General features: G+C 41.3%; 1 protein-coding gene across 1 annotated transcript; it reads right to left on the bottom strand.

Moving 5' to 3' along the window:
- Window positions 1-7,973: 7,973 nt before the first annotated feature.
- On the bottom strand, window positions 7,974-11,637 carry chrm3b (cholinergic receptor, muscarinic 3b). The gene is given in 5 exon segments (XM_069168540.1): window positions 7,974-8,456; window positions 8,559-9,306; window positions 9,869-10,164; window positions 11,223-11,389; window positions 11,583-11,637. Coding segments are annotated over 5 exon segments (1,749 nt in total).
- Window positions 11,638-12,134: the final 497 nt, after the last annotated feature.

The raw sequence follows: 12,134 nt of genomic DNA, 5'->3' as shown, positions 1-12,134 counted from the left end.
CCGGCGACCTTCCGGTGGCCGGGCCTTCGCCCACGGAGCCCGGTCGGGCTCAGCTCGTAGAAACAACATGGAGCAGCCACCCTGTGGACCCACCACCCGCAGGGACAAGCATCGGGGTCGGGTGCAATGCAGACTGGGCGGCGGGCCGGGCCGGGCCGGGCCGGGGGCCCGGGCGAGCCAATCGCCGGCGGCATAGACTAGCTCTAGGGACGTGGAACGTCACCTCGCTAACGGGGAAAGAGCCGGAGCTGGTGCAGGAGGTGGAGCAGGAGGTGGAGCGGTACCAGCTAGATATAGTTGGGCTCACCTCCATGCACAGCACTGGCTCTGGAACCAAGCTCCTGGAGAGGGGCTGGACTTGATCCTTTTCTGGAGTTGCCCAAGGTGAGAGGCGCTGGGCGGGTTTGGGGAGACTCACGAGCCCCCGGCTGAGCGCCGATGTGTTGGAGTTCTCCTCGGAGAACGAGAGGGTCGCCTCCATGCGCCTCTGGGTTGCAGGGAGGAAAACTCTGTCTGTTGTTTGTGCTTATGCACCAAACAGCAGTTCGGAGTATCCGGCCTTCTTGGAGATGGTGGGGGGAGTCCTGGAAAGGGCGCCGCCTGCCGACTCCATACTTCTCCTGGGAGACTTCAACACTCATGTGGGCAACGACAGAGAAACCTGGCGGGGGGTGATTGGGAGGAACGACCTGCCCGATCTGAACCCGAGTGGTGTTTTGTTAGTGGACTTCTGTGCTAGTCACGGTTTGGCCATAACAAACACCATGTTCGAGCGTAAGGTGGCTCATAAGTGTACCTGGTACCAGAACAACTTAGGCCGGAGATCAATGATCGACTTTGTAGTTGTTTCATGTGATCTGTGGCCATATGTCAGCAATACTTTTCAAAAATCTGGGAGAGGGGCATGTTTACCACTTTGACGCATCACCTCTATTTTTTCAACACTCGGTAAACGTCTGGGAACTGAAGAGACCAGTTGTTGGAGTTTTGAAAGTCAAATGTTGTCCCATTCTTGCCTGATAAAAGATTTCAGCTGCTCAACCGTACAGGGTCTCCATTGTCATATTTTTTGTTTCATGATGAGCTAAATGTTTTCAAAGGGTGACAGGTCTGGACTGCAGGAGGCCAGTTTATCAGCGGACTCTTCTACTACGGAGTCAGTCAGTCCACCTTAAATGCGATCAGGCTCTAAGACAGCAGCATTTCTGGATCATGTTAATATTTGGTCTCTTCTCTGCATGGTAGAGTTTTAACCTGAATTTGAGGATGCAGCGATGAACTGTGTTCATAGACGATGGTTTTCACAAGTGTTCCTGAGCCCATGCAGTGATTTCCACTCCAGAATAGTGTGTTTTTAATGCAGTGCTGCCTGAGGGCCCGAAGATCACCACCATCCAATATTGGTTTTCGGCCTTGTCCCTTGCATGCAGAGATTTCTCCAGATTCTCTGAAACTTTTAATAATTTTTTGTTCTGTCGATGATGAAATTCCTAAATTCTTTGCAATTTTACGTTTAATTTTTTAATTTTTTTTAAAATTTTTATTGTTGCACTATTTTCCGACACGATCTTTCACAGTGTGAACCTCTCCCAATTTTCACTGATGAGAGACTCTGCCTCTCTAAAATGCTCTTTTTTTTATACCCAATCATGTTACTGACCTGTTGCCAGGTAACCTGAATAGTTGAGTTGTCCGACCGAATGCTTTTTTGGCATTACACAACTTTTGTTGCCCGTCCCAACTATTTTGAAACGTGTTGCTGCCATCAATGTCAAAATGAGCATATATCATTCATGAAACAATAAAATTTCTCAGTTTCAACATTTGTTATGTTGTCTTTTTAATGAAATATGGGTTTACGTGCTTTACAAATCATCACCATGTGTTTTTATGTACATTTTTCACAGCGCCCCAACTTTTTTGGAGATGGGGTTTTATAGCATTTATTGCTTTTTGCCTCTAAAACTAAAAAAGTACAGTGTACAGTAGGTGTACAGTGATTTGTTGGTCAAGTATGAGAGCAAATGCTCGCACAATTGAAAAGTTAATTTTGGAGTTGTTCTGGAATTATGGAGGTACCATATACAGTGGGTACGGAAAGTGTTCAGACCCCTTTAAATTTTTCACTCTTTGTTTCATTGCAGCCATTTGCTAAAATCAAAAAAGTTCATTTTATTTCTCATTAATGTACATTCAGCACCCCATGTTGACAGAAAAAAACAGAAATGTAGAAATTTGTGCAAATTTATGAAAAAAGAAAAACTGAAATATCACTGTCATAAGTATTCAGACCCTTTGCTGTGACACTCATATTTAACTCACATGCTGTCCATTTCTTCTGATCCTCCTTGAGATGGTTCTACTCCTTCATTGGAGTCCAGCTGTGTTTAATTAAACTGATTGGACTTGATTAGGAAAGGCACACACCTGTCTATATAAGACCTTACAGCTCACAGTGCATGTCAGAGCAAATGAGAATCATGAGGTCGAAGGAACTGTCCTAGGAGCTCAGAGACAGAATTGTGGCAAGGCACAGATCTGGCCAAGGTTACAAAATAATTTCTGCAGCACTCAAGGTTCCTAAGAGCGCAGTGGCCTCCATAATCCTTAAATGGAAGAAGTTTGGGACGACCAGAACTCTTCCTAGACCTGGCCGTCCAGCCAAACTGAGCAATCGTGGGAGAAGAGCCTTGGTGAGAGAGGTAAAGAAGAACCCAAAGATCACTGTGGCTGAGCTCCAGAGATGCAGTAGGGAGATGGGAGAAAGTTCCACAAAGTCAACTATCACTGCAGCCCTCCACCAGTCGGGGCTTTATGGCAGAGTGGCCCGACGGAAGCCTCTCCTCAGTGCAAGACATATGAAAGCCCGCATAGAGTTTGCCAAAAAACACATGAAGGACTCCCAGACTATGAGAAATAAGATTCTCTGGTCTGACGAGACCAAGATTGAACTTTTTGGCGTTAATTCTAAGCGGTATGTGTGGAGAAAACCAGGCACTGCTCATCACCTGCCCAATACAATCCCAACAGTGAAACATGGTGGTGGCAGCATCATGCTATGGGGGTGTTTTTCAGCTGCAGGGACAGGACGACTGGTTGCAATTGAAGGAAAGATGAATGCGGCCAAGTACAGAGATATCCTGGAAGAAAACCTCTTCCAGAGTGCTCTGGACCTCAGACTGGGCCGAAGGTTCACCTTCCAACAAGACAATGACCCTAAGCACACAGCTAAAATAACAAAGGAGTGGCTTCGGAACAACTCTGTGACCATTCTTGACTGGCCCAGCCAGAGCCCTGACCTAAACCCAATTGAGCATCTCTGGAGAGACCTGAAAATGGCTGTCCACCAACGTTCACCATCCAACCTGACGGAACTGGAGAGGATCTGCAAGGAAGAATGGCAGAGGATCCCCAAATCCAGGTGTGAAAAGCTTGTTGCATCATTCCCAAGAAGACTCATGGCTGTACTAGCTCAAAAGGGTGCTTCGACTCAATACTGAGCAAAGGGTCTGAATACTTATGACCATGTGATATTTCAGTTTTTCTTTTTTAATAAATTTGCACAAATTTCTACATTTCTGTTTTTTTCTGTCAAGATGGGGTGCTGAGTGTACACTAATGAGAAATAAAATGAACTTTTTTGATTTTAGCAAATGGCTGCAATGAAACAAAGACTGAAAAATTTAAAGGGGTCTGAATACTTTCCGTACCCACTGTAGTATAGTGACTTTCTTTCATAATAGTCATGTGCACAACAGTGTCACTCGAGAAAGGAAATAGAGTCTTTGATAACTGCAACCCCACACTTTTATCTTGAAGCCATGTCAGAATGCTATTGCACTATTTCTAACACATGTCAAAATCGTATTTCAGCAATCATGGTTTATATAAGAAAAGTTATACATGTAATTTTATTGCTGTTTTGCTCATTTATACAAGTGAAACTGGCAGTTTTTTTGGAAACACTTATAAAATACTCAAGTGAAAAGTATTTAAGCTTTGTTTTCAAAACCATATACATATATCACAGCAGTATCCAACAATTAGAAATAGTCTCACATTATTGTCAATGTAAAAATAAGAGTGGTGGATCAAATGGAACATGGTTTCAGTAGTGCTTAATGGCAGACAAGGTGAATGGGCCCAGTTCGTGAAAGAATGGGTAGATGCTGAGGGATTTGATTTAAACATTACTTTAGTCATAAGAACAGGAAACCTGAACAGTATCATGAAAAATGTCTCTGTATAAACCAAATTTAAAAGTGCAGGCATAATGAATATATAAAACATTTATTCATTATATCTGAATATATAAGATAAGTAAAAATATCTAAAATTACACTAACATTCATAGAATTGGTGTTTGGAGTGAGAACTGCTTGTTCTAGCATGGGTCTTTGAAAACAGTGGAAAAGCTGTCAGTCTTAATTATCCAACCAATCACCTTGAATGCAACTCGTCAAGAAATAAATATGGTTTATAATGGCTGTTTAGGTTTAGTCATCGTCAAAATGCATTTATAAAAATGCTATTATGCAGAATTCATCGCCTCATTTCTAACAATACAACTTTTTTTTGTAGTTCTCTTGTTGTTAATGATTCCTTCCGGGAGCATTTTACCTTCTATTTCTGAAATTTAACAATCCTCAAATGCTGTTTCAAAAGTCTGACTGCCATGCATTTGTAAATGCTTTCTTTATTTCCTGTAATCAATCCAGAACAAGGCACATCCAATATGAACTGTATTCACCAGGCTGACATATGGTGCTGTCTCATTAATGTGTCAAGAGCATGCGTCTTCACATTAATATGCTACTCGATGGTATTTTCACCGATATACATCCAATAAGGCTCACACAGTCCATAATACTGAGAGCTGCTTCATACAAACACTAAATTGAATAACATGCAACCGATAGTGATCGCCTGACTCAACACACTCGAGGTCATTTTAAACTAAATCATTGTGGAAAATTGAACAGTAGTGCATTTAGAGTATTTTTATGCTATATGCTCAGCTGTAAGTTTATTTGGTAACACCAGCTAAAACTAATGCAGTTTAAAAAAAATGCATCCCATTTATATCATGATGGATGATAGGATAAATATCACAAACACCTTTCTGAATAAGACAATTAAATTTTATAGATGCACACTGAACGAACACCTCTCTGAAACTATTTCAATTCATTTATGTATATGCTCTCATCAAATGGTGAAATGTAAAACTCTTACCCTTAAAATCCTTAAAAACAAAAAGACATAATGAAAACCAAAACTGGTAAATGTATTTAGAGCTCTAAACCGTTCTAAAACCACCAAATTAAAAGCTGAATAAATATATAAAATTTGCTTTTATTTTGATAAATAATTCTTAAATCATTTCATAAACCACGCAAAATTTTCCTTCTAGAAGAGAGGAACAGACACATAATTAAATATAGTGTGTCTCTGCATACATTTTTATCTAAACAGCACTCGTTTAACACCTTACTGGAACAAATAAATGAAAGTTTAGCATTTTGTTAGGCATCAGGTTTGGGAAATACAAGTCCGTCCTGAGGGAGGACCAAAATCGAAGGCCACAGATTTCAAACATTAGCATCAAGAGGTTTTGATTCCGTAGAGTAGATGTTCCCACATTTTTCAGACCATGCACCACTATGTACTTCACCAGATTTCCAAAGTACCATTTCCCATCGCAGGTACAGCTCTTTTCATGAATTTTTTTTTTTATTTTTTTATTTTTTTTATTTTTTACTGATTTAACCGTGCAACAATAATCTAACTGCAGCTCATAAACTATGAATGTTTGACAGCTCGCGTGTTTGAAGTGAAGACAATTAGGCTACATATCGTCATCTACCGTTAGAATAGAGACGCTCACCTGGTTCCTGCTGCTAAATGAAGCTGAAGGTAATAACGTTAGAGTAAAGACTCCAACAAACAGCTCCAAACAACAAACACAACTTCAGCTCCTGTTATTTTTTTGGCAAAAGCTGGATTACATCCTTTAATGATAAGTGTCATGAATAAAATGTGCTACAGACTTGGTCTTCACCGCAGCAACTGTTTTTCTTTCCATAAAAGGGTTCCTTCTGGGCTTCCTCTTTCCGGTGTAAGATTAGCAACAGGAGTTTCCCACAAAATGCGTGAATGTTGGCATCTGAAAACCACTCTGTTCGCCATATTGAATATTGGACTATCACGCAGGCTGTGCCACACAAAGCTCTTGCAGACCACCAGATGGACCCTCGCACCACAGTTTTGGAATCAATGCCTGAGAGTGTTTGTATTGGTCGAGATTGTACGATATTCCATCTTCATTTTTGGCCTGAGGGTGGCTTTAAACTCATGAGGATGTGATAGTTTGTCCTCTGAGATGACGAATATGCCCAGAAAATTTCAAGTAAATATATCCATAAATTGTGGGCACATTTTGAATTTTGCATAATGTAACTGTTAGCCTGAAGGTGATGCTCAAGCAAACGTCAGGGGGCCACCAAAAGCACTAACTGTGAGGACCTTTAAAATTCACAAAGTGAAAAACCAGTGATTCATTTTTGAGATAAGAAATATTTTGTAATCAGTTTGTGAGCTCACTCAAGGGACACTAAGCTTGTGTTCAGACTGTCAGCCAAAATCCAAATTCTGTCCAGGTTGTACCCAGATTTATTTTTGAAAGACTGAACAGCAAAAAACCCACCTGAAATGGTATTTATGCAATCCAGATCCAAACCACGTTTGAAATGTGATTCCAATCAGATTCCTACAGATGTGTCTGAGTGGACGATCTGCTGGGGCAGATCGGATTTCTTGCAACACTCGCAACGCGACACGGTGACGACGTCATTTTCAGAGAGACCGAGTGAACAGAATCTATGCTACCGCTAGCAGAGCGCTATCAGAAAATGTATGACGATAACAACACTCCACGGACAGAAGCTCAAATAAACTGTCTGCTGACACCTCCATCACCAGCGTAGCTGCACGCACGACGTTGTCACAGCAACACAGGCAGATAGGTCGATGATGTCTGGATCTGTCTGGACACATTAAATCCAATATATTCACTTGCAAATAATAGTGCGGACAGTCTGCCCTAAAGACCTGATTTGAGAAAAGAAATCGGATTTTCCTGCAGTCTGAACATAAAATTTAAAATAATTACAAATTATTTCCAGGGGACCGTGTACTGTATATCCATTACAAATTTTGTCAGCAGCTGTCCATACAATATCTTTGACAAACAGGCATCGGGCCTCTCGCTAGCTCAGTCAAACCAGGTGCCAGCCAACAATGACGTCACCCATTGGTTTGTGAATGGCTTGGATTTTGGCCGCCGACATCTTGCTAGCTCAGAGCGTTTTAAAGCTGGTAGTGACCATATTTGGATGAGCTGGGGGAGGAGCCAGCGATGGATCTGATTGGAAACCTGACGATACTACGTCCCGCCCACCGATAACTGTAACCTGACTGCACCACAGGCCTGTCAATCAAGCAGACACGCCCCCAAAAACAGGTCTTCTTGAATCTTCTTTTCTAATGAATGAGGGATTATTTTCAGATGGACCTCCAGAAAACTAATAAGAAGGAGTGACTTTAGCTAACAACACCGAGATAACTGATGGACACATTTTATTCACTTTGGATTTGATGAGAGAAGTTGAATGGGAGTCTATGGAGCCGGAGGCTTTTTGAAGCCGACCTCTAGTGGCACTCGCTGGTATTGCAGCTTAATGCACTTCTGCTTCAGCTTCATTTTTCAGAGCTGGAAACCTTTATAAACAGCCTGTGGGTCAAGCACAGGTTATTTATTTTTTTGTTATTTTTTTTTTGCGGGGGGGGGATTCAGTTCAGTATCTTTTCCATGAAAGATAAGTTTTAAGTTTTATGTGATGCATTCCAAATCTAAATATGGATCAGAGATGCAACTTTAAAATAGATCCATCTAATAATTGGCACTGAGCGCTCTACATAGGCTCTTTCTTCCGAAATGCACCAGGCTGCCTCTGATTAAAATTAGGCTTGTTCTTATTTTGGTTCCACTGGCACATTAAAATATCCCTGAAAGTCGTCCGGAAGGTTTTGTTACACAGGGCATAGCACATGGGGTTGATTGTGCTGTTAACATAACACAACCAGTAGCCCAGAGCCCAGAGAGTTTCAGGGATACAGTCCTGACAGAACGCATTGACCAGCACCATGATATTGTACGGAAGCCATGTTGTAATGAAGGCGAACAGGATGGCGCTGAGTGTCCGAGCAGCTTTCTTGTCATTCGCCTTTTTTTCATTCGCCTTTTTTTCATTCTTGCGCTTGCTGATCTCATTCTTGGCCTTAGAGGCAAAGCGTTTGGCCATCGCCGCATCTTTCATGGTGATGTTTGCAGGTGACTGGTCAGAGTTTGATTCCAGACTTTTGTTGGGTGATGATGGCTGTTGTTCCTTGTTTTTCTTCACCTTCCGAGATTTCTTTCCATCTAGATAAAAAGGTAGATTATTATTAACAAATATTATGTACTACAGAATTATTTATTTTGTGAAAACCACAAAGACCAGTGAATAGGATGGTGTCTAACCTGCCGGGGGCTTCGATGGGTCTGCACCATCAGCTTCGGAACCTGATTGGTCCCCAGAAGTACAAACTTCATTATTGTTCAAGCTGTCGCAGCTGCTCTGCTCTGCCTCACCCACTGTAGTTGCTGTGGTGTTGAAGGACCTTTTGGATGCATGGAGCAGAGGAGATGAAAAATGAAAGCAGAAGGCGCTGCACCTCCCTTTGCATCCCGTTCCTGCTGGCACGCTGGCATTCTCCTCGTTGTTCTTGTCTGAAGATGGTTGATTTAACTCACAGCTGCTGCAGCTTTGGGAGCTCATCTGGCGAAGCATGGCTGACGAGTCCTTCTGGCTGTTAGTCGCACCTTCTCCGCTAGCTTTTCCGCTGCCACTCCCTTTATTCTGAGCCTGACTTTGCTTGTTTCCTGCCCCAGATCCCTTAAGACCTTGTATCTCTTTAGCTCGCTTCTCTGTCTCCTGAAACATCTTCCAAAACAGGAATGCCATAATAGTTACTGGCAAGTAGAAGGCAGCAATAGCAGTGCAGAATGTGATGATGGGCTCAGACAAGAACTGGATGTAGCACTCATTTGGTTGGACGGTCCGTTCACCCACAATGTACTGCCAGAACAGTATGGCTGGGGCCCACAAAATGAAAGAGATGGACCAGGCTAATCCGATCATGGTCATGGCCCGCTTGGTTGTACGTTTGGCCCGGTAGGTCAAAGGTCGCGTTACAGAGAAATACCTGAGGAGACACCGAAAATAAGTAGGCAACTGTACACATAGAGAGCAACTGTATCAGTGTGTTTATTCTTATTAACCTCATTGTCTTTCTTCATAGCTTTATAAAAGATATAAATATTTATTGATATAAATATTTCTTGTTTCCCATTGGAATTGACATGATACTACCCTCACAGAAAAAAAACATGAATTTCACATGGAAAAACTTGTGTCGTCACATGTTACCACATGACCTGTGATTGTGCACGTGAGACATGCCCACAGGAAATGTGGTTTTGGAACATTTCCATGGTGTCACCTGTGAGGCCCATGTAGATTCCCATGTGAAAATGTTTTCACATATTTTCCCCATGTTATAAGTTGTCTCGTGTTCCACGTGGAAAATATGGGAGACTTGTGTTTTTTCTGTAAGGGTGACCAACATTTACTTGTACTTATTTTGTTATTACTTTTTAATCATCACATACTATTACTGTTTACTAACAATAGATGAAGGTAGCTTTGAGAAAACTTTATTTCCAAAAAATGAAAGAAAGAAAATAGCAGAAATGATGTTCTGCTACCTGTCAAAGCTGATGACGAGCAGGTTCATGACTGAGGCATTACTGGCCACATAGTCTATTGCAAGCCACAAGTCACAAACCACTGGTCCGAGGGCCCACTGGTCCATGATGATGTAGGTGGTATACAGGTTCATTGACAGCGTGCCAATGGTCAGGTCAGCAAATGCCAGGCTCAGCAGGTAGTAGTTGTTCACTGTCTTCAGCGCCTTATTTATCTTAAATGACACCAACACCAGGATGTTGCCAACAACGGTCATGAGAGAAAGTGATCCAGTGAGGAAGACTATAATGATGACCTAAAGATGAAGAGTAGTTAAGAGACAGAGCCAAAGATGGTAGTTAAGTGCATTTCAATGCTTTAGATTTTGCTATACCTCATAATCACAAAATATAGTTGATAAAAGCAAAACTGTGTTTCTATAAACTGAAAAAAAAATCTATTGGGCAGCAAATGGAAGCAGATCAAAACGGGTTTCAAGTTGATATCAGGAAGTAGTTACACTTAAAATATCAATATGACAATATGGCCCTCTCACATGACATATGCTGTCGAGATGAATGGATCTTTGAACACTCATAACATGTAAATGAAGTTCAGCCAGATGAAGAGAACTGTGAACCTTTTGTTTCCATATGTGGTATAAAAAAAGTGGTGTAGCGCTGTTCTGGTGGCCTCTGGCAGCACTACATCAATGATTGAGAGATTGTCTAAAGTATCACTGCCTGAAATTATCTGGATGACTCGATGCCAAAAGGAAAAACCAGGAAAAATATGGAAAACTACTTTAATTCTCAAGTAGTTCCAAATGTAGTGCTGTTAATTTCACAAGGTTCTATTCCAGGTTGTCTTCTATTTAGCATTATATAGATAATACAAAGTTATACAGTAATTCCTGCCACTTACAGTGAAATACACATTCTTATAAATGTGATATTGTCTTACATATCATAGACCCATGTTATAATCTGGCTGTTGCAAATATACAGTTAAATATTGATAATATTTATGTTTTTCTATTTGAAACTAGAATGGATAAAAATTGATGGATGGAAGACTAAAATGTAATCAGACTCATGGAAGCACTTCAATAACTTCAGATCAATTCATTAATTAATTCAGACGGGTCTCATAATTTTCAGAAAATGCAAAGTTTGTCTTGGACCACAAACTATAAGCAACTGGTTCAAATGAGCCGTAAGTTTCCATGAGCTTTGGAGCAGCTATGTGAAGAGGGGAGCTGATTGTTTGTCTGGTGGTTAATATTTATTGCTACTGAAGCCAAGGAATTTATACAGCGAGGCCCTGATGTGATGCGAACAAAGTTAAGAGTAGAATTGTTGTCACAACTGTTACCTGCCAGACAGTATGTCCTCCTAACGGGTCAAACTCTTCTGCAGGCACCATTAATGTCCTGTTAACTGATGAATCAGTCAAGTTTCCTCCCTGCCTTGAGAATTGACTGACATTATACTGCTTCCACCCACTGTCCGATAACAGGGCCAGCTCCTGGTAAGAGCCACCTGGAGATGAGAGGACTATCAATAAAAATGGAAAATGTATTGTTGCTTCCCTACACATATTTATTTAGATTAGATTTCGTTTGAATACTTTTACAAAGATCGTTCAACCGTGCATACAACTACACAAAGTCTGGATTACTGCTGTAGGTGTCAGACTTGGCTATAATGGTGGTATCTGACTGGCCTCTCTTACCAGGGGAGTTGTTGGTAAGGATGTGGATGGGATCAGAGCTGGAAGTCAGGTTCATGATGACCAATGGACATCTGGAAAAAAAACCAGAAGAAAGTAATTTTGAAAGGCAAAATGACGGATTAAGGTATTCAGCTTCATGGTTGACATTTTACAAAAGAAATACATGAAGTTACTCATGTTTCAATCAGTTAAGAAAGTAGTTATGGAGTGAGCACATGTACACGGAGTACACCCAGACCATCACAGGGCCAACACAGAAAGACAGACGCTCATTCTTACTCACATTCACACCTGCTGCCAATTTAGAATCACCAATTAACCAAACACACATGTCTTTGGACTGCAGGAGGAAGAAAACCAGCATCGTCCCGATTCAATTTAATTCCATTCGGTTATATTTGTATCGTGCTGAATCACAACTTAAGTCATCTAAAAGCAATTAAAATAGTAAGGATGTGACCGTACAACATTATAGAGAGAAAACCAATAATTAAACAATTAAAGGAGAACGTAGTGAGAAAAGAACGGCATAGCTGGGCAACAAAAAAAATA

This window comes from Embiotoca jacksoni, unplaced genomic scaffold, assembly GCF_022577435.1.
Source record: "Embiotoca jacksoni isolate LCO1_2020_lvr unplaced genomic scaffold, fEmbJac1.0.p SCAF_40, whole genome shotgun sequence".
Taxonomy (NCBI): domain Eukaryota; kingdom Metazoa; phylum Chordata; class Actinopteri; family Embiotocidae; genus Embiotoca; species Embiotoca jacksoni.
The sequence above is the reverse complement of the archived record's forward strand: the minus strand, read 5'-3'. Positions and strand labels throughout refer to the sequence as shown.